Source organism: Pantherophis guttatus, chromosome 8 (assembly GCF_059756535.1).
Source record: "Pantherophis guttatus breed Tessera chromosome 8, ASM5975653v1, whole genome shotgun sequence".
In the NCBI taxonomy this organism is placed as follows: domain Eukaryota; kingdom Metazoa; phylum Chordata; class Lepidosauria; order Squamata; family Colubridae; genus Pantherophis; species Pantherophis guttatus.
Window position 1 is genome coordinate 20,627,379 of NC_142070.1, and position 18,853 is coordinate 20,646,231.

At 39.9% G+C, this 18,853-nt stretch overlaps 1 protein-coding gene across 1 annotated transcript in view; it reads left to right on the forward strand.

Annotated features, from left to right (window-relative positions):
- Positions 1-656: 656 nt before the first annotated feature.
- The window catches only part of DAPP1 (dual adaptor of phosphotyrosine and 3-phosphoinositides 1), a 41,478-nt gene continuing 23,281 nt past the window's right edge, over positions 657-18,853 (forward strand). Inside the window, exons 1-2 of the mRNA XM_034442161.3 lie at positions 657-785; positions 11,372-11,493. Coding sequence (XP_034298052.1) covers positions 777-785; positions 11,372-11,493 — 131 coding nt within the window. The 5' untranslated portion in view covers positions 657-776. The remainder of the gene's footprint in view (positions 786-11,371; positions 11,494-18,853) is intronic.

Consider the following 18,853-nt stretch of genomic DNA (forward strand, 5'->3'; position numbering starts at 1 on the left):
GAAATACAACCACCATCCAGAAGCCAGACCACGGCGGCATCACCAGCTGCTGCACCCCTCTCCGATCCCTACACAAAGCAAACTGACACACCATGAACACATGGCAAGACCTCAAACTCGGAGCCAAACCAAAGCCCGGGATGTGGCATCACAGCCATCTGCTCAGGACCTTACATCAAAAAACTCAGGATATCACAACACTAGAACTCAGGATGTTAACACACAGCCCATTACCCAGGTCGTTAAAACACAAAAGACTAATGGGCACACATCAAGAACCTCACCACACAGGATGTTACGAAACAGCTGACTAATCTGCAATCATTAACTCCATCAACCAATCAAGATGTAATGACACAGACAACCAACCCGCTCACAGCAACAAAGCCAGCACCCCACACTTCCCCACCAGAATTTATAGAGAGACGGCAGCTTCGATCATGCTTTCCTTGCACAAGCACGAAGCCGAAGACACCAGCCTGAAGATGACGAGTGGGACCTCGTCGAAACGTCGCCAAGATACTCTCAATCTTACATGGGAAAAGACCCGAATACACCAAAACTTGCATAGAAATGATTCTAGTGATCACAAGAGGAGAAATACAAGATAGTATTTGTTCTGGATCTAAGTGTGTATTTCTGTCTTAGTGCACATTGTATCACAGGGCAGTACAACAAACATTTTTCTTTCTTCTCCTCAGAGGGAAAAAGAAAACCAATAAGAAGTGCCAAGTAATAGACAAGCACGAATTGTAGCTTTTAATATTCCTACATGGATGTTCCAGGTAAGACTACACCTCTTGAGAGGATCTCTATTTATAACAACCACTCTGATAGGCTAAGCAGCCAGGTGTTAATGTGACAAAGTATTGGTTTTTATCATGGCCCAAATACCTTAACCCAAAATGGAAGACACAGAACAGAGATTCATTATTCATATCAACTACCGTGAAGGGCCAGAAGTCCTGCCAGGGGGATGATGGGGGAATAGAGATATACAGTATATGATGCATTGGATGCCACCCAACAGGTCTTTTGAACTCCTGATTTCCTTTATGGAATGGAGGCCCTTTTCATCTTAGAAATCTTTTGTGCAATGACCAGGAAAAGCATTTGGGACTTTAAATAAGCATTTGGCAACAAATCAAGCTGTCAGTGACTTGGAAATGCCAGTGGTGTTTCAGATTCCCATTTGTTCCCTTCTTGGTTTCTCGTTTCATACATGTAAGTAGTGATTATGTGGCCTTTTACCAAAATAAGAGGGGATAAAATCACATAATCATGTTTGAAAGGGTACCCTGACTAGTATATGGAGAAAGTATATGCCGAACATTAGGAATTATATGTTCAAGGGATGGAACTAGAGTTCTAAATACAGTCCAGAAGGCCACCAAATGTAATTCTTCTTGCAAGGTAGTACCATCCACAAAACATTCACCATCTGTTTTGTAATATATGAACAGCATGCACAGTATTTTAAAATTCACACAACACTACTTTATGCACATTTCCATCAACTTCTGAAAAACTCTGCACAGCAAAGGCATAGTAAAGTCCATCTCTTTGAACAAATCCTTTTATTTAGTTTTCAGTAAGTGTACCCTTTTATTTATTCTCCAAGAAAAAAACCCTTCAACAATTCATTGATGGTACAAGATTATAATATCCTTTGCAAATGTTGATAATGTGCAAAGAAAATAATCATTCTAACATATGGTTCTGTGGTTACATTGATATATATTGTGATTGCTGGGTAGAGTATGAATCTGCAATCCCACACACACTTTTGGGTATTGTTTGCACACCCTTCCTTTCATGAAAAGACACAAGACCTTTATCCCTTCAGTACTTGCACCATGTTTCTTTTTCATAGCTGGAAACTTTACTTTCCTACACAACACAAAATCAATACACAAAAAGTGACTGAATTATTTTTTGTTTCTTTCTTCAAAGACATGAATGATTTAGTATGAATGAGAATGTTTCCCCTCTTTACTGTTGGAATTTTCTGAAATCTTCATTTCCAGAAGAGAATATATGTAGAAGAGATTAAAAGAGAATAAACATAGTTCAGAACTGAACTGTGAAATCCTTGGTGCTTTCTGAGCTTGGCTGTTTGTTCGAGATGTTTCATTAACCAAAGTTAGGCAACATCATCATTGTGAGAGAGTGTGGAGTTTGCTCTCTGTTTATATCCTATAACTTGCTCTGCAAGTTTTGGTGGGGTGTAGTTTTCTTCTTGATAGTTTATTGATCAGGGTATAGTTTTCTGTTTGATTGTTTATCTGATGTTAATCCCTGTTTATCTGAGTGTTGGCTTCTGGAGAAGATGTTCCTGGTCTTGTTTATTCTTAGGTTTTTGTTGTCTCTTCTGAATGGTGTGTAAATATGGCTTCTTTCCATATGTCTATGGATGGCTACTTTGTATGAATGATAAACTTCCAAGAATTCTCTGTTTTTTGATTTAGCTTGATCTAGGATGTCCACATTTTCCCAGGTGAAACTATAGTTGCATGTGTCCATGTGTGGTGAGATTAAGAAATTTTTATTTCTCATGTCTTTGACAGCTAGGACACTGTGACAGTAGACTAGTAGACAACATCCATGATCACCAGTCAGAAGACACGGAAGATAAAAATGGACGCCATTTCTTGCTCTTATCTGAACATAAAGCCTCCAGATAGGGTTTTAGAAATGTAACAAGTTGTCACTATGTTGCTAGTTTATTGTCTGATTTAATTCCTCCTTAGTCCACTATTCTGGTTCCAGCAAAAGTCAGGCTGATATTTATTACATTTAGTATTTTTATAGTACTTTACTTTAAAACCTTTTATTCTGTTCTCCAGCCAGAAAAGATACTAAAGCTTACCTATATTTAGCTTAAAAGACTCAGTACAGAATGGAAAAGAGAAGAAATGGGAAACAAAGAAATGCTGAACATTACACAAACAGTTGAAAGGAGGAACCACATGAACTAATAAATTAAGCAGAAGGAAAATTGATTTCCTTCTGCTGCAGTCTGTTGCACTAGCACTCGTAATTCTTTCAATAATTTTAATGTATGCCAATTAGTGTACATTTAAAGTGACAATAAAGTTATTCTGGGACGTGGTGGCTCAGTGGCTAAGATGCTGAGCTTGTCGATTGAAAGGTTGGCAGTTCTTTATCTTTATCTTTATTTGATTTATATACCGCCCTACTCCCGAAGGACTCAGGGCGGTGAACAGCCAAACGATAAAATACATAAATACAAAATTTAAAAACAGAATAAAACCGAATTAAACAATTTGGCCCAGACAGATTTAAAACATCCCAATCATTTAAAAATAGATTAAAATTTTCATATTAAAAAGAAAAAGGGAAAAGATTAGGCCAGGCCCGCCTGGTGGAATAAAAAGGTCTTGAGAGCATGGCGGAAGGTGCGCAGGTCCGAGATCCTCCGTATCTCCGGGGGGAGCTCATTCCAGATAGTAGGTGCCCTCACAGAGAAGGTTCTCCCCTTAGGGGCCGCCAGTCGACATTGTTTGGTCGATGGCCGGTGGGAGGCTATTGGTGGTAGTAGGCGGTCCCGTAGGTAACCAGGTCCTAAGCCATGGAGCGCTCTAAAGGTGGTAACCAAAGTTCAGTGGTTTGAATCCCTAGTGCCGCGTAACAGGGTGAGCTCCCATTACATGTCTCAGCTTCTGCCAACCTAGCAGTTTGAAGGCATGTAAAAAATGCAAGTAGAAAAATAGGGACCACCTTTGGTGGGAAGGTAACAGTGTTCTGTGAGCCTTTGGAGTTTAGTCATGCTGGCCACATGACCACAGAGACATCTTCGGACAGCGCTGGCTCTTTGGCTTTGAAACAGAGATGAGCACTGCCCCCTAAAGTCGGGAACGACTAGCACATGTGTGAAAGGGGAACCTTGACCTTTACCTTTAAAGTTATTCTAAATCTAAGTCTAATTATGTAAAAAAAAAAACATGAATCAGTACCCTTTCTTTATTGCTGGGCTTAGAGTTAAAGTAAATTTATTTATTTATTTATTTATTTATTTATTGTTTGTTTGTTTGTTTGTTTGTTTGTCAAATATATACAAGATAGCAGGTATAGGTATAAACATAAACATGGGAAGTAAGTACAGATAAATGGGAACAATAGGACAGGGACGGTAGGCACGCTGGTGCGCTTACTATTAAATATGATAGTAAATGCATTCAAATTCATTCAACCAACTTGAATTAGCTGGGAGTGGTTGATTATTGATGGGATCAGGACAGACTCCCAAACAGCAGTTAAACTTTAAATAATATAGTGAAGCTAAAGATAATCCCTCTGCAGTTGGTAGTATTTGCATGTCAAGGTAATCCAGTTAACATTTGTGAAAGATTTCCTCCTCAAGCAGATATGGTTGCAGAGAGGCTTTTTCCTAAAGAAAGAATTTGTGGAGATTTGCAGTAGAAAAGAAAACAGATCAACCATATTTGGGTTGCAAATCTAGATGGTAATTAGATCACAGCAAAGAAATTTAAAACAGCAGCACCAACAACTCTTTGCTGTCATGTAATGGTCAACTGGATTTTTGCAACCTGGATATGTTACCTCTAATTATGTTTCCTACTACTTATTGTCTACTGCTGAGCTTAAATGGTCTCCGGGGAATGGTAGGGGACAGGAAGGCCTGGAGGAAAGTTGCCCATAGGGTCGCAATGGGTTGGACACAACTTTGCAACTAAGTAACAACAACATTGTCTATTGCATTTTTAAAACTGGGTACATAAATGATATAAAAATAAATCAAATTAGGCCCATCCTGACCCATAGATCAATTGCTAACACTAGTCAGCTACCTCTGTAAAGCTCACAATTCAAACAAAATTATGGCTATCTCGTGTGTCCTGTTTCATTTTTGGTATAGAAAAAAAAATCCCTTATATTTGAAGTATAATTGCCACTCTGGGACAACAAACGTTTTGCATTTAAATAAAATCTGCTTCAGGCTGAACTTTCCTACTCTTTCCAATCTAGCTGTCAATCTCAGTGTCTTCATTGGAGCCTGCAGTAAGCCACAATGATGCCAAAATGCTGATACATGAGTGAGGATGCAATCATGCAAATACTATTATAATCTAAACATTTTAGGACTGACACAAGTAGGTAAAGTACAGGATTTGCATGATTAATCTTTACATTTGTGTGAGCCGTGGTGGCGCAGTGGTTAAAATGCAATATTGCAGGCTAATTCTGCCAACTACCAGCAGTTTGATTCTCACCGACTCAAGATTGACTCAGCCTTCTATCCTTCCGAGGTTGGTAAAATGAGGACCCAAATTGTTGGGGACAATATGCTGACTCTGTAAACTGCTTAGAGAGGGCTATATAGCACTGTGAAGCGGTATATAAGTCTAAGTGCTATTGCTATTTTCCTTTCTCCTGCCATGGAAGACATTATAGTCTCCTGCTTTATTGGCTAAACCCAAATCAAAGCAACCAGGTGAAGCCACCTATGAAGACCCTATCTCTTTAGGATTTGTGCAAAAGAGAAATTTCGGCAGAGGTGATATACTATGCAAATACCACCTAGTGGAAATTTCTACTGTACTTAGAAATGATCTTTCTTGGCAGATGGCCATCCTCCTGAACTAAAATAGCTGTCATGCCCCTTTCTTTTGAACTTGGTCTACTAGTTTTCATCTGCACATGCAGCAGCTGAAGGTTGATGTAGAGTATTGATGCTTATGATGAATGAATCACCTGCATTTAAAAACACTCTGTCCATATAGTGAATTTGCTGACTGTACCAACCACTGCACCAACCTTTCTTGGAAGAGGAACCTGTGCTAGGACTTGCAATGGAGGTTGTTTTTTTTTAAAATCTCACAGAATGCAACATTCAAACATGTAAAGTTGGCCTACAGTCTGATAGTCCATCTGTAGTATGCAGCATTACTGAAATACATATATTTGCAGTAAAAAGAATATGACATAATGCTCTCTATGACCTTAGAATGCACATGAAGAAATCACCTCTTTGAATTCTCTTCTGCAAAATGGATTCTTAGATATCTTGCTTTTGGCAAAGATGCAGAAGTGGTATACCGTTAGGATGTTTTTACATCTTCCACTCTAGTTTACAACTTTGGGATTATCTTGTAGTCTGTCAGAAGGGTACAAATCAAGTTCTATCTTGTATAGCTGCAGAAATCACCAAGGGTCACCTTGATTCTGCCAGATAGCTATGTATCATTTTTATTGACATTATTATTTCATGGGACAAAAGACCATGACTAAAATCAGTAACTGCTGCCACCCAAAAACAACATTCTTGTTAAATTGAAGTATACTCCACGTTTACATGGCAGGATTTTTTTTTTAATTTGATTTATATGCCGCCCTTCTCCGGAGACTCAGGGCGGCTTACAATGTGCTCAGCAATAGCCTTCATCCTTTTTGTATATTTATACAAAGTCAGCTTATTGCCCCCACAACTAGGTCCTCAATTTACCTACTTTAGAAAGGATGGAAGGCTGAGTCAACCTTGAGCCTTGGCGAGATTCGAACCTGCAGTAATTGCAGGCAGCTGGTCTTAATAACCAGCTTAATAACAGGGTGCCTTAGACCACTGTACTACCAAGGCTCTTAATTTCAATTTCAGGTTGAATGTATTGATTAGGGATTAGGAGGTACTAAAAGCGGCAATTGGCCCTTTCTTTTTGACATACTTCTCCTAAGAGGACTATGTGGATGTCCTACAACAGCAGACAGGAGCTCAGCACAAAGTGCTGATAGATGCACCCCTAGAGCGCTATATGAGCATTCCAGCATAGTCAGTGTTCTTGCCATACCCTTAGCAGACTTGTCAGATAACCAACTTGTTGTGGGGCAGCTATTTTTATATTCTGTGCTCAAAATGGCCTGTTTTCTCTACTTCTTCCTTCTGATTAATCTGCATCAATGGTTTTCTCTCCTGAATTGGTCATGCAGTAACTTCTATTTCCCCTGGTTATAGTGGGGGGGGCGGATGGTGGTGGGAGCCATAACCACAAATCTAAGAAAAGAGCCTGATTTCCCTGAAGAAGCCACTACTGCACTCGTGTGGAGGAAGGAGAATGTAGAACGTCGGCAAATAAAATCCATTCTGATATTGAGACACTGCTAAGCCTATCTAGCCTGGCTTTAAATGATTTGCTATTCATCTATTTCTCACCGTCTATTTTGAAGCAGGGAAAAGCTGTGGTGGGCAGGGCACAGATGCAGTGTTGTTAGACAAGCGGGCAGGACTTAGAATTGGTAGGTAGGTGAGGAGGGTTTTGTATGGTTGTTTATTTTCTATTTTGAGGAGCTATAAGGCTCTTCATGGCTAGGAACCTGAGTATCTAAGGGGCCATCATCTCCAGCTGAATTTGGCCTGGGCTGTTGGAACATATAGGGAGGGTCTCCTTGTTGACTCAACACTTGGGGAGCTGAAATTAAGATGCTTTTTTTGTAGCACTGCTGATGCTGTGAAATGGGCTCCTTACTGACCTCATAATGGATTCTTAGTAGATTTTAGGAAGCTGTTTCAAAAAGCTTTTCAGCAGCATTGCCTTTTGCGATTCTTATTTTTTTCTCTCTCTCATGCTTTTGTTCTTGCTTTGCAGTTTGGATTTTATCTTTCTGTAATTCTTTTCTTTTTGTTTCTGTCGTGACATTGTTGAATGTTCCTAAACTCAGGCAGGATCAAAAACAAATAAATCAAAATACTACTCAGCAAAACTGTCTTTTGTCTTCCTCCTCCCAAAAAACTTTGATAGGGAAATGTGCCTGCATTATGTGCTACCCTATTTTGTCAGTGTGGTTGGGGGCTAATGTGGTTTTCAGGTCAAAGATGGACTATCTTGCTAATGAGGCTCTGTTGGTTATTGTGTAGACCAGGGGTGTCAAACTCAAGGCCTGAATCCGGCCCATGGGGTCCTTACATTCAGTCCGCGGGGCTGCCCTGGAACCAGCAAAGGACTGGCCCGTGGTGCCTCTGCCAGTAAAAAGGGAGCTCCGTTTCCGCTGGCAGAGAGCTGCAGGAGGCCATCACAGCCAAAAACGGAGCTGGAGACAATGAATCCCCCAGCCCCACCCGGGCCATCACAAGCGCCCCCGACACAAGTGATGTTGAACTGGCCATGCCCACCCTGGCCACGCCCACCCAGCCCTCCGAGGTCAAACACAACCCTGATGCAGTCCTCAATGAAATCGAGTTTGACACCCCTGGTGTAGACCATTCTGAATACAGATCATTGGTGTCTCTCTGTCTTCTACAGTTCCTTTCTAAACTGAATATTATTGAATGGAAGAGAGGAAAAACTATATCATCTGTTCTGTTGGAATGATATCTAAACAGTCTTTGGTAGTGTGCAGAGAAAAAATAAGCTAGAGGTAAGACAAGTAAGCTGAGGCTTTGATTACCAATAAAAAGTAATTCAATATGTACACAATGAAAGGCACTTGCCATATTTAGTACTTCCTCTTTGGAAATCACCTACTTATAAGAAGTAGCACTTTCACATCCATCTTACTTAGAGCCAACTTAATGGGGCAAAGGCAGTTCATACAATGAGTAAACAGACCTCTTACCCAGTGGTGGGTTTCAAACTTTTTTACTACCGGTTCTGTGGGTATGGCTTGGTGGGCATGGCATGGATTGGTGGGCGTGGCTTGGTGGGCGTGGCAGGGGAAGGATACTGTAAAATCTCCATTCCCTCCCCAATTCAGAGGAAGGTTACTGCAAAATCCCCATTTCCTCCCGATCAACTTGGACTTGGGAGGCAGAGAGTAGATGGGGGTGTGGCTAGTCAGAATTTTTACTATCGGTTCTCCGAACTACTCAAAATTTCCGCTACCGGTTCTCCAGAACTGGTCAGAACCTGCTGAAACCCACCTCTGCTCTTACCACAGGGAAAATATTCTGATGGTGATGTGACATTTGTTTCCCTTGAACAAAAGGATGTCAAAGGAACACACTAGGATAGAAGGGCCCAACTATATAATCTATAATAGACTCTATATAACTAGATTATATAAGCAGGATGAATATATTCATATAGGACTCACTGAGATGTTTGCATTAATAATTCTGCATGGTGTAGTAGGCAGTTGGATTAGTTAGTGATTTGATGATTCTATACCAGGGGTCTGCAACCTTAAATACTCAAAGAGCCATTTGGACCCATTTCCCACAGAAAAGAAAACACCGGGAGCCACAAAACCTGGGTGGGCATAGACAACTCAATGTCACTCACTTCCACCAGTCACATGACCCCCCCTAGCCACGCCTACCCAGCCGGTCATTAGGGCAGAGAACCAGTTGTTAAAAAACACCGGGAACCACAAAATCATTTTGACATATCTCTCTCTCCCCTCCTTCCCTCTCTCCCCCCTCTCTCCCTCCCTCTCTCTGTATCTCTCTCTGTCTGTCTGTTTCTCTCTCACCCTCATTCTGTATCTCTCTGTCTCTGCCCTGGCCACTTCTCCATCCCCCGCCATCGCCCTTACCTTCTCAGGCCAGGCGAAGAGTGACTGGGAGAGGAGGGCGAGGGGTGGGGCCAGCCAATGGTGGGATCACCTGACAGGGAGCCACAGAAGAAGGCCCAAAGAGCCGCATGCGGCTCCGGAGCCACAGGTTGCTGACCCCTGTTCTATACAATGGATCTTTTTATATAGCACTGATTCTACAAGACTCCTTTTTTTCTTTCTTCCTGAGCAATAATCCTCAAGATAAACTGAGTATGAAACAGAAGTCAGTCTCTTGCTGCTAATAAACTATATATTATATTACAGTATGATATTTGTACATCGAAAAGTCTCAGGTGTAAAGCTTTCCCACTTAAAGGATCTGCGAAGTACCAAAACCGCTATCTACGGTCTGTTGGTCTGTTGTTTTGCAGACACTACTTGACTACGTGGGAGATTCATAGTTTGTATTTGTGTATGTGCTGAATGTAGGAGAGAAAGATTCCTACTGTGTCTACTAGAGAAACCATCAAAAGGGTGTTAGCACTACAGGAGATTAAAAGTTGGGCTCAAAGCCCAAGAGGAAAGTCTATGCAAGGATATAAAACCCGAGAACAATAAGTCTAGTGAGAAACTGTACTTAGAAAGACATGGTGTGCTTAGAAAATGTCAGGGCAGGGCAGGCCTGTCTCATAGGGAGCATTATGCTAGAGAAAGCTATGTTCTCAAAGAAATCAGAGGCCTACATGCTTCCTCCAGTATTAAACAGAAAACATATGAAAAAAGTAAATGATAGGAGGAAAGTCTATTCCCAATTAAAATAACTTTATTTGTCTAGACTGATTCTTTGTCGTGGTGTCTATTTTAGTTTGCTGTTTGAATTGGCAAAGTCAGCAGAATCTAGTGCCATCTCTGCACCCAGCTGATAGAGCATGCAAGCAACAGCCAACAGCTCAGCAACCCTGATACAGTCTGACTGGTTATTTTGGTCTTCCAGGGGAAAAAATGGTGTGTGTATGTCTGTGTCTGTGTCTGTGTCTGTGTGTAGCGAAGCAAATCTAACAAAACTTGTAACTTCATTTTAAGTTCATTTTTTCATTGTTCATTTTTCCAGGATTGTAAGGAATTTTCTCTCTGTCCTTATTGCAATTGTGCATGTAAGGTAGTTAGGAAGAGTAAAACAGGAAGAAAGTTTTCATCATGCTTCATAGGGGTTTAAATTAAGCTTTCCCCACTTCCAAGGATGCCAGAAAATTAAAAAAAAAAAAGAAAAAGAAAAAGAAGAAGAAATCTTTCTGTTGCTTTATATTCAGGTAAAAGTCCAAAGTAAAAACTTTGGAAATAGGAAAAAATGTGGGGTGAGAGAACATAAAAGTTATGATACAGTCTTGCTGTTACTCTAAAGTAAAAGTACATCCTGGTTTTTTAAAAATAAATCTGGAATGATATAGTGTCTTCCATGAATATTCAGTTATTGTTTTCTTAATAATAAAATTGTAAACATAGGAAAACTCCTTTTGGTGTCCATAAACAGGTAAGTAGTGGTATATGGTAGATGTTCCCCTTTACAATGTAGGTCGCATAACCTTCCCAACTAACATTCGGGCTGCCCTGCCTGTTTATTGTGTGATGCAGGACAGAAGAAGAGATGAAACAGCCCTAGCTGCATTCTCCAGGCAGCTTCCCCTTTTCCCTGCACTGAGCTGGAGAGGCCAGGGAGGGCACTTTGTCAAAGACAGGGAGGGACTCTGTTTTCACTTCCTCATTCACTCTGTTCAAGCTCCAGAGAGAATTGCTCGTCTTACAGGGTGTCTGTACTGTTTATCACGAACAGCAAGAAGCTGACCCTGAAAAAAAAGGATGCTGACCTGTTTGCCATCTCTTTTATCCTTCTTTCTGTGGCCAGTGGTACTTTGAAAAGGAGCTGCAGCAACCCTGGTGGATGGGCAGAGTGGAGATGGAAGACAGAAGGAGGATGAGCTACCGGCACGTTCATGACCAAGCAGAAGAGGAGCTTCAGAACTTAGAGTAAGAACAGAAGTTATAATTACAGTAGTTTGTGGGTCCTTCCATTCCTGGGAGGGTTCTGGGTAACTTATGAAAGCTGGCTGACATTATCTGGTTGGCCTTTCCCAATGACCCCTCCTGTATCTTCTTCCTTTAGTCTCAGCTCCGATCCAAAATCCAAGGTTGGGGTCTTCAAAGATAGTCAAGAAAATCAGTTTGCTCCTTTCCTTCTTCTTTAAACAGGGCAGATACTTAGAATCATAGAATCAACTGCTTTCGATATTAGAAAAACAAGTTCTAAGCCTTAAAGAATGCAGAAGGGAGGGAGAAAATGCTTTAGGAAATGACAGCGATTGCTGTGAGCAAGAGAAGAAGTTTGCTAGAGGAATGTTTATTTAATTGGAAAAGTCTTTTTGTTGATGTCTTAAAACAAGATGCAACGCTCAGTTACTGAAACAGTGGTAGGTCACTGATGAATCAAGTGAGTTTCATTGTTGCTGTTTTTTTAAAGACCTGAGGGCATCAGCAGGCAAGTTAAACCATATTTGTGGTCTATGGAGTTAATCCCAATTCTCTTCCTGTCTATAGGCCTCTCCCCTCATTTTTTCAGGGAGTTGGGTTTTTACTTTAATGCTTGACAATTTATGACGATGTGTATACTACAGATTTTATGTATTTTCTGACAAAGGCTGGAGGGGAGACAAGTTGCCAATTTTCTGCAATTGTGGATGGAGAAGTTATTTAAACTTCAAATAAGAGGTTTGAGGGTCATACAGGCCTTGAGGTTGCCGACTATTGCTGTAAAATGGAATACCTATAATGCCATTCTGTTTTTCAAAAAGGTGTTAAAGCTGCAGCTTAAAGGAAAGGGAGTGCTTCATAATAGCAAGACATCATTATGTCCGTAGTGATGCCATAGTATTACCTAATAGGAGCCCCTATCATGCACAAACCCACTGATCTTATGGTTCTGCTTTTTTCTGAGTAGTATGATATTGTCATGCTTTACTGAAAGAATTGTGGTTTCTCCCTAAATAAGGGAAATCTGAGAAATCCTTGCAGCAACTGAGTAATATCTGCAAAGTGTTCTTGAAAGTCAAGTGGGTTCACATTATATGTTGAAACCAATAAGGAGTTTATGAGAACAGTTCTAACATCTATGGTTAATATGTTTGTTAGACCCAACCAACAAACCTTGTATAGAACTGTGGATAAAGTTTGGAGATCTGTGATTTTTTTTTTCATTAGGAAAAAGCTAGGAAAGAAGGAGGAGGAGGAGGAGAAGAAAAAAAATGAGTGATTTGAGGATGAATTTATAAGGCCCTCATGAATAGGGATTTAAAATGAAATAAAGAAAGAATTATGGTTTTAAGCTATTATGCTTTTATACACAATGGATAGGATTCAGGTAATACTCAGGAATCTGGGCACAAACAAGGATGAACATTTAAAATCCAGCTGAGTGTAGAATTGTTCCCAATGTTGGTAAATATTTGTGATCTTAGATAAACAAAAAACAAAAGTAGAGGAAAACATATTTACAATCACAACTGGGACCAGAATTTACACTGTTAAGCAAGGCAGTTGTTAAGCAAGTCATGCCCAATTTTATGACTTCTTTGTCATGGTTGTTCAGTGAATCTGGCTTCCTCCATTGAGTTTGCTGGTCAGAAGCTTGCTGGGAAGGTCACAAATGCTGATCACATGATCTGGAATGCTACAACCATCATAAATACATGCCAATTGCCAAGCAGCTGAATTTTGATCACAGGATCATGGAGATGCTGTGACAGTTGTAAGTGTGAGTACCAGTTGTAAGTCACTTTTTTCAGTGCTGTTGTAACATCAGGCAATCATTAAAAGAAAGGTTATAAATCGAGGATTACATGAAGCTTTAGTATTAACAGAAATGGAAGTTAAGTTTAGATACTATACTAAGTAGAAGTCAAATTATGTTGTGCTAGTTAATTATTCTTGCAACAGTAATCCTAAAAGAGTGAAGTTTCCTCTTTAGGTGACAGACACTCATTTTATTCCAAATAAACATATGTGACTTCAGAGCAGGTAATCTGACTAATCAACTAATTAAGTACTTTCCAAATTGCACGTAACATAAAATATTGATAATGGCATGTTGTGTCATATGGAAAAATCCAAAAAGTCATGGTCACACAATCTCTTCATTAGTCCTGATCAAAAATATAAGCAATTTACCTCTTGCAAGACTAAACATCAGTTTTTCTTGGACAGCTAATGGTCATAATGGTAGCTTTACAAACTGTGGAAATACAATAAAAGTTTCCTACTTAGAATAGACATCTTAACAACAATTCTCTATGTGGAAATTTCTTCTTTAGAAACATAGGCTAGGTTTAAACTTATACATTTCTTATACATTTTCATTGTACAATAAGTGGTTATGAGCTTAAAGTCAAAATCCATGTTAAGATTCAGATAGCACATAAGAGTTATTTTGTCCCTATTTGCTATTATAGATTAATATATAATTATCTTTTGGAATTTGTCCCATTTGGAATATCGGCCTAAGTGGTCAGTAGAAATTAGTTTGGCCATTTTTTTCCAGTGTTCTTTTCAAATGAGCTTAAGATAATAAGCCCTTCTACATGAGGACTCTGTGACAAAAGTCCATCTCTAGAATTTCCTGGTCTCACTGGGTTCACAGTGGTAAAATTCATGTTTGAATTGCTTAAGTTCTGTGAAACTTGTGCTGTTCATTTTCTCATTTCTAGGAACTGGGCTTCTGGGCTGTAGTTGCCCTTTCATAGATCATTCTTAGAGGAATGGTGAATTGACATTTTTGAAGCTTCCTTTCATAGAACCCATTCAGACAATTTTTTGCATGCAATCAGAAACATGCTTAGAACAGTGAAGACATGGATGGGTAAATGTGTTAGAGAGTGTGCCTGGCCCGAAGTCACCTAATCAGCTTTTGTGGCTGAGAGTGGACTGGAACCTGGGTCAAATGCCAGTCTAACATACTGATTCTTACTTAACATTTCCATTCTTTATTATGTGACTTTGCAGTCTCTATATATGTGAGTACATTGGATTGGATCTCAGGTCTTTGTTATACATGAAGTGTCTCGGTTCCACCTCTCACTTGCACAAAAGTGATTTGCTGGAAGGCATCTACCGTACTTCTGTGGAAAACATTAGCAAAGGGCTAATGACCTTGGCGAGAAGTCTGTAGAGACTAGCCAATCTGAATAGTTGTTTTGTGATTGTCTCATGTTTGCACAGTTGCAACAGTAATGAAAAAATAACCTTGGTTGGCAACCAATTTTTGCATTTATGACCTTTGCAGGTCTAAGAGCCTTGGTAGTACAGTGGTCTAAGGCACCCTGTTATTAAGCTGGTTATTAAGACCAGCTGCCTGCAATTACTGCAGGTTCGAATCTCGCCAAGGCTCAAGGTTGACTCAGCCTTCCATCCTTTCTAAGGTAGGTAAATTGAGGACCCAGTTGTGGGGGCAATAAGCTGACTTTGTATAAATATACAAAAGGATGAAGGCTATTGCTTAGCGCATTGTAAGCCGCCCTGAGTCTCCGGAGAAGGGCGGCATATAAATCAAATTAAAAAAAAAAAAAAAAGCAAATCCGAGGTAAGATCAGAAGCATGGTCACAATTTCTCTTAGCAATTGTGGTCATTAAACAAGGGCTACCTGTAGTATGAATACACTGTAGACTGTGGTTATCCAAAACATTTAAAGAGGTTCTTTGAATAGCATATTAGCACACGCAAGACAATGCTATGGAAAGCACTGAGGCAGCTAATTCGTCTTGAAGGCTCATCACAAGTTCTTTGAGAGTTTTCCCAGATTGTCTGCTTGTGCAATTGAGCATGCACAAAGAACGTTCCTGGTGAGACTGTTGGGGAGCCATACACACTATTAGCAGTTACTGCAGGTACCTTCATATTTGCTAAGTATTTGGCTGAAGTGCCTTTACTACAAGTCTGTTTTCTTACATCAAGGTCTATTCAATTTTTTTAAAAACAGACACTAGCTTGCACTAGCTTGCATGACAAGAGTGACTGAAATCAACATACTCTGGTTGTCTGGTTAAACCTATATATTCACAGTCTAAAAAGCTCATGAGCGGATCAGTTCTGTCAAATGCAAAACGTGTTAGAGGATTAATGGCTTTTCCAATGATGGGGTTGTAGAGCTCTAACAAGCATGCAAGGGAAGCGGAACCAATGCAGACATGAGGTGAAAATGCCAGCTCAGTGGGATAAAACATATATTCTTACATACTGCATTACATGTGAAGTGGCAGAGAGACAGGTACTAACTAATCCTGCTGGCAACTAAAGCAATAGACAAATGGGCTAGGGACACCACAAAGCACTATTTCACAAGTTAGTTTCAAAAGCCCTGGGAAAGAAAGTAAATATTAAGAATGAGTCATGGGACATCTTAGTAATAGATTCAAAGACAGCTATAATTAAAATGTGCAACCATTCCTCTTTATCGTAACTGTCAACATTGCTTTCCCTTTTCATTATACCTATTATGCTACACATCAGCATTAAAGAGAGGGTTGGCTCTCTTTTCTCTCATATAACTTCCGTATGGAGGACTGTGTCATGATTTAGGCCATATCAGCTTGACTATCCATTTTTTTTCTTCTGCTTTAAGCCTTGAATCTTGTCACATAGAGCCATTCATCTATCTATTCTAGTGCACATTCTATGTATCTCTATGGCCTTTCCAGTTTAAGGATATCTTTGAGGCTATGGAAAGCCGATGCCCATCAGAGTGTAAAAATATCAGATCAGATGGGAAAAAAGTATGATCTACTGAGGCAACAACCTATGTATGGTTTGTAGAGCAATTCTCTTTTTCTATGAGAGAGACTGGGAAAGAACACTTGGTCAGCCTACCAGGTAGACTGGTAGAGATGTAAAATTGAGTGCCATCAGAGTACTGATATCACATTTAGGTTTAATAGTTTACAAATTCCCCCAATGGCTTCATAGATGGTAAATAGAAGCAAGGAGTGAGTAGAGCTCTGAAGGACCCACAGAGCAGGAATCTCTGACTGGAACTGGCCCTGGAGAAAGGAGAAGCAATGTAATTCAGTGCCTCCTGCTCCGAATCCCCCGAACCAGACCAGAAAAATACCATGAACAATATTGGTCGCTGAGAGATCAAGGAATGCCAGAATGGATGCATTACCTCCATCCCAAGTCTGTCAAAAATCATTACAAACGTAGTCATTGCTGTTTTAGTGCCATGGCAAGACCTGGATCCTGAGTGGAAGTGGTCCAGATAATGTTTTTTTTCCCCCAGAGCCTTCTGGAGCTGTAAGCCAACCACCTTCTCAACTCTGTTTCCAGAATAGCAAATTTGGAGACTAGATCTAGTTTTGTCAAGTTCTACTGGGTCCAATAATTGACCCACCTTAGTGGAGGTGGAAACCATCTATTTCAAAGTAAGAGGAATCACCCCCCTCTCACAAGAAGCATTCCCCATTGCCTGTCACCTCCCATGGGAACTACCAGTCAGGAGGGATAGGGATCAAATACAGGAGGCCAAAAACACAGTTCCAAGGATGTCTACTTCATCAGGGCCAACAGGTTTCAACTTCTCTCATCGAACTGGGCAAAACTGTGCCTTAGGCAACTCCACAGGACCTGTAGAGCTAGATTCCAATTCTGAAAGAATCTAAACAACTTTATTCAACAGATGACTAGAATAATACAACGCCGAACAAATGTTTCCTAGGAGGGACCAGGTTATCCTAAACAGGACCACTAATAGGCTCTCTGCAGACCCAATATGGGCAGAAAAATAAAAAGCTTCAAAATTACATAACATGTTTCCCATCTTCTCATATTCAAACCCTATTAAATAATAAATCCAGAAATCACCAGTTCATTTTTATCAATTTTCAGCAAAATGTCCATAAAGGGATTCCACTCTTTTATAAAAGTACCGTTATTTCTGCCTCTCTAATCCAAGTCAATTTAGACATTTATGCAAGTTCTCTAAACAGTCCATTTCTCCATTGCGAGTACAGTCTTTGTCTTTCTCCAGTGACATTTTAGCCATCTGTTAGGTAGGCCCCTGTTGGATCCACAAGAATCTGCATAGGTGCAATCCTATCCAAGGCCAAAGTCACCTACTCATTCCAAGTGGCATCCAATGTCCCATAGGATCCCTTAGATACTGGGGAGCAGGGACCATCCAAATAAGCGTTGTCTCCCTGCAGGGAAGTGCATACCAGAGAACTCAAGTATCAGCAGAGAGTGATCTGCTTTTACTACTTTTGTTTCACTTGTGTATATAGTTTTTACCATTAGGTTGTAAACTGCCAAAGCTTCATTTTAAGCCAGGTGGATATACCCATGTTTTAAATAAAAAATAATAAAATAAAATAAAATATCTCCTCACTTCAGATCATGTTGTCACTGCCTTGAAATAAAGATCAGATCTAATAGTAGATCTAATCTAATGCTGTCTAATGTAGGGCATTAATTTATACACATTTGTGTATAAAGTGAAACTGAGAAGAACGTATTTGCATTTTGCAAGTAACCTTCTCTCAGTTACTTTCCCGTCCTTCTGTACCTAATCATGCAAGTCTCAACTCCCATTGTATTTATATACCCACGAAATACATCAGAAAATGAACCTTAAAATCCCTACTTTTCCACTATATAAGATCAATGCATGTTTATAGTATCCATTCATCAGATATCTGCTCTTCAACTATTTCTTGTTCTGGCACTTACATAGTGAGCTTACTTGGAACAACAGGTGTTTTTAAAGATGACCCTTTGATCTTTTTATGCATGCTGGACAGACAGAGTTTGAGCAGCTTCTAATTTTAGTATTATTACACATAAACAGTGGTAGCTTGGCTTCCATAGGGTACTTGGTATAGGTTTATTTAAGTCTTATTTATTTATTTATTTTTATTTATTTGTATCCTGCGTTTATTATTTTTACAAGTAATTCAGGGTGGCAAAGACATTCAGTATACTTTCCTTCTCTTATTTACCCTGCAGCAATCACCCTTTATGGTGGGTTGGGCTGAGAGAGAGTGACTGGCCTAAAGTAACACAGCTGGCTTTTGTGGCTAAAGCAGGACTAGTAGTAGAGTTCGGCTTGAAGGAGACTTTACCCTGCTAACATTACTGTCCCAAACAGCTTACAATCCTTCCTTCCTTCCTTCCTTCCTTCCTTCCTTCCTTCCTTCCTTCCTTCCTTCCTTCCTTCCTCTTTCTTTCTTTCTTTCTTTCTTTCTTTCTTTCTTTCTTTCTTTCTTTCTTTCTTTCTTTCTTTCTTTCTTTCTTCATGGGGGATAGTGTTATGTTTGATGGCCCAGTCCAAGTATTCAATTCTGCAGGAGA